Source organism: Tasmannia lanceolata, unplaced genomic scaffold, assembly GCF_043159265.1.
Source record: "Tasmannia lanceolata isolate RefF3 unplaced genomic scaffold, GAP_Taslan_0.1 ptg000012l, whole genome shotgun sequence".
In the NCBI taxonomy this organism is placed as follows: domain Eukaryota; kingdom Viridiplantae; phylum Streptophyta; class Magnoliopsida; order Canellales; family Winteraceae; genus Tasmannia; species Tasmannia lanceolata.
This window is the reverse complement of record NW_027518689.1, coordinates 23,109,792-23,113,713: the sequence shown is the minus strand read 5'-3', so window position 1 is coordinate 23,113,713 and position 3,922 is coordinate 23,109,792. Positions and strand designations below refer to the sequence as shown.

The 3,922-nt window shown below is 39.4% G+C and overlaps 1 protein-coding gene across 1 annotated transcript; it reads left to right on the top strand.

The window, feature by feature from the left end:
- Nucleotides 1–1,094: 1,094 nt before the first annotated feature.
- On the top strand, nt 1,095–3,209 carry LOC143887727 (early light-induced protein 1, chloroplastic-like). The gene is made up of 3 exons (XM_077391894.1): nt 1,095–1,309; nt 2,015–2,068; nt 2,628–3,209. Exons 1-3 carry the CDS (start codon nt 1,199–1,201, stop codon nt 2,970–2,972), a joined length of 510 nt encoding a protein of 169 aa, XP_077248009.1. The 5' UTR covers nt 1,095–1,198; the 3' UTR covers nt 2,973–3,209.
- The last annotated feature ends 713 nt before the right edge of the window (nt 3,210–3,922 follow it).

Here is a 3,922-nt window from a genome sequence, read left to right as displayed (position 1 = left end):
GATAATTTTTATTTAAACCCGAAGCCGGACCTCAGGCCACGGCCTGGCAAGGCACGCGTGCATGTGTTATTTACACATTGGCTTGTGCTCTTCTAAAAGCCCAAGACCCAATAAATTCTAAGGCCCCTTGAAGGCCCAAGCCTTTCTCTCCAACTCTCCATCTTATATGGATGAGAAGATTTCTCACAAGTTCCTATGTGGGACTATTTATTTTGCCTTGGTTTATAGAGCACAACAATCACACACACTACAAGGTCTTGGGTTTAAGTCCCCTTTTAAACAAAAGATTCTTATTTTTCAAAAACAAAGAGGGAAACTTTAATTTGAATCTTCCCTCCAATTTTAAAGTCTAGCAAAAGCAATTGTTTACATTTGACTTCGTCTTTAATAAGACTTGTCTTTTAACAAAACTTTGTCTTATTTAAAATACTTTAAAAATCCAACAATCCCTCGCACTGATGTTTTGTTTTTGTCGTTCTATCATTTAGTCTGAGTCGAATAGCCTATCAACCCTGAGAGTCGTTTGCATTCTGCGCGGATTCACTAGTCGCGAGTTGCTCGTGTTCTGTGCGTGTCAACACCCCTACATTTAGTGTCGCTTTGTACCAAAAAGGTCCTTTTCATCTATGCAAAATGCAGAGGAGTCCAAGGAAGAAATATCGTTCCCCTCTTCTTCTCGATCGCTTGAAATCCAATCCATGGGACAGAAATGTTGCGATCGTTGAACCCCTCGAATCTGAGTTTCCGGTTTCTTGCCTCGAGAGAGGTTGGCATGCCCGCATGCTCCACTCACACACACCACACAATTGCCCTGACCGACGAGCGCACTTTGGACCAAACTGGTGCATGTGAATAGATTGGAATCCACATGACTACAAAACCAAAGGAGAGAACGAACCACGACGTGGCCTCGGGAAAAAAGCCAAAAATTATAATCACAAAACTTGATTTTCCTTTTCACTCACGGAGTTCCCTTTGCCCACGTTAGTGGAACAGCCGGTGCATGCCCACGTGACTTCAAACTCATGGAGGAAATAAGACATGACGTGGACACGGAAACAGCCATAATTCCCGCTATAAAAAACCCTGAACTCTCTCTGAAAATGGAAAGAAGCTCTCTACTTCCATAGTGTTTGATATTTTGCTTCCTTCTCACTCTCATTTCTTCACTCGAATCTTTGAACGAATCCCATTACAGATGGCCATGTCAGCAACTCTGCAATCCCTCATGGCCGCCTCTTTGCCACTTGTCTCGTCCGGTCCTCAGCAAAGAGCTGCTTATGTGTCACATATTCGTTGCAACGCACAAGTAAATATTTATCTCATGTTCTTTAGCAACAATGAAAATTTTGGTATTATTGTTAGGGAAATGAATTCAGCGCTCCATTGTTTTGATAAACATGCGTTCCACTTTTTGTCTTGTAGTATTTAAAGGTCTTAAAGAGCTTTTTGAAAACCGTAATATTCCTCTGATAGTCCTTTAAATAATACACGATAAAAATTGGAGCACCTGTTTATAAAAAACATTGGAGTGCAGAAATCATTTCCCTTATTGTTATTATTAACGATTTGTTGGTTAATTCTACATAAAGCCATTTTAAAGGCCACCTTTGCAGAAAAGGAGACCCACACATACTCACTTTTTAACAGATTTTGTCTTGTTCATTTAATTCATCCGAGGTAGCAAAAGTGAGGCGTGAAATTGCCTACCAAATCGCTTATTATTATTAGGAAAACACTTCTAAAGCAGGACCCATTTAGAAAATAAAGAAGATGGTGAAATTAACCGATTATTTGGTTAATTTCAAATTAATTTTTCACTTTTGTGAGGATTTATGCCCATTCTGTCTTATTGCGTCTTGTTGGACACATGTCACGAGAGAGGCTCTCATTTTTTTTTTCAAATGGAATTCTCATTTTGCTACCAACACTCTTATTATTATTATTATTATTATTCAACAATTTTATTTTGTTGTTGGATTTTTAACTGAATATTACTTTCTTGACGTGGCAGGGTCGATCGCCTCGCTCATCATCACAGACACCTTCACCAACTCCAACTCCAAAGGTGTTTTATTTATTTCATTATTTATCCGTATTATTTTGATTTGCAAAAGCACCTTCGAAACTTGCTTTTTATGATTTTTGTCACTAAAAATCCAATTTTCAGCAAAAATATCAATTATATTTAATAAGTCACATATTAAAACAGGAAGACACCTTCGTCACCATTCCCGGAAAAAAAAAACTAGTTTTTCATGATGACTTTAAGAATCTTATGATAATTTCTCAAGTCCATGAAAAGGAAGGGAAATGGGACTTAAAACCCACAACCATTACAAACAAATGAATCCATATATTGGCACAAGTTGGACTACATTTACACCGGGAAATTATATTGGCACCCATATATTTTGACAGCGGCACTCTCATTTTTCGAAAAGTTTGTTTTGTTAGGGGGGTTGATATCTTTTTGGGAATTATATAAATATTAACAGTCATAAAAGGGAAGTGATATATTCGCCGTTTATTTTATTTGGGACAGCCCTTTTAATGGATCTATGACTACTCTTTTTTGCACTAGAGGGGCCTGAGATGCACAAGCTGACTGACTTATGTTTTGACAGGTCAGCACCAAATTTTCTGACCTGTTGGCTTTCAGTGGGCCCGCGCCAGAGAGAATCAATGGGAGACTGGCTATGATCGGGTTTGTTGCAGCATTGGGAGCTGAGCTGGCTAGAGGTGATGACGTGGTGTCCCAGTTGGCGAATGGAGGCTTGACGTGGTTTGTGGGGTCCACCGTCTTGCTGTCTATAGCCTCTTTGATACCTCTATTTAAGGGAGTGACTGTGCAGTCCAAATCGGAAGGTGTGATGACATCAGATGCTGAGATGTGGAATGGAAGATTTGCAATGTTGGGGTTGGTCGCACTCGTCTTCACTGAATATTTGAAGGGTGGGGCCCTAGTGTAGTGTGGGTCCCACACTACTAGCTAATGGGGCCATAGTGTAGTGTGGGTCCCACACTACCAGCTAATTACTGATGTGTAATATTATAAGCATTAGTAATTGAGTCCTCGGTCTAGGTATTGAAATACGCATAAATATGTGTAAATGTTGTGAGGTGTATACACAGTAACACGGTGGTGTTGCATTCGATGACCAAATATTAAAACATAGCAAATTATCCCAAGTTCTTCTTTTCCTCTCTATGGACAAATGTTAAGTGCATGTTTGGTAATGGTGAAAAGATATTACCCCATTACGAAAAAGGAGGGTGGGGAGAGAGTGAGAGACTTGACAATATGACCAGTAGAAAAAAAACCATGAGAAATCCTAAGAAACAGTGAAAAAAAATATGGGAAGGCCATATTTGACAACCATAAATTTTGTCCCATGCAATATTACTTTATCACGTGGTGAGAGAAGGAGAGGGTGTTAGTGTGATATCTCAACCATTTGATCATAAGTATTTGATGACTTAGATGAGAGGCCCTTGCAGTAGATTAGGCAATTGGTTCTTATCCTTATATTTATCGTTTACCATCATTATCCAGAGTTTTATATGGTGCCCGACCGCCAAGTACCGTCAAAACGGCACGCCCTTGATATGTGATCCAACAGCAGCCCACTTTTAAGATGCTGCTGTTGGATCAAATATCAAGGGTGGTACTTTTGAAGTACCACCTTCACGTGACTTGACGGTCGGGCATCATATAATTTCTCCTTTATCCATAAGCATTTTATATAAGTACTAATTATTGTCTAACTAACATTAATCAAATCCATTACTTTTCATGGCATCAGAGGTTTCCAACTATCATGACCACAAGACCCCCATCGATCACACCGCTACAACTCCAAACTCCTCTTCATGTTATTCTCTCGCATCCTTTCTCATTAAAAACCGACAATCCCTAAAA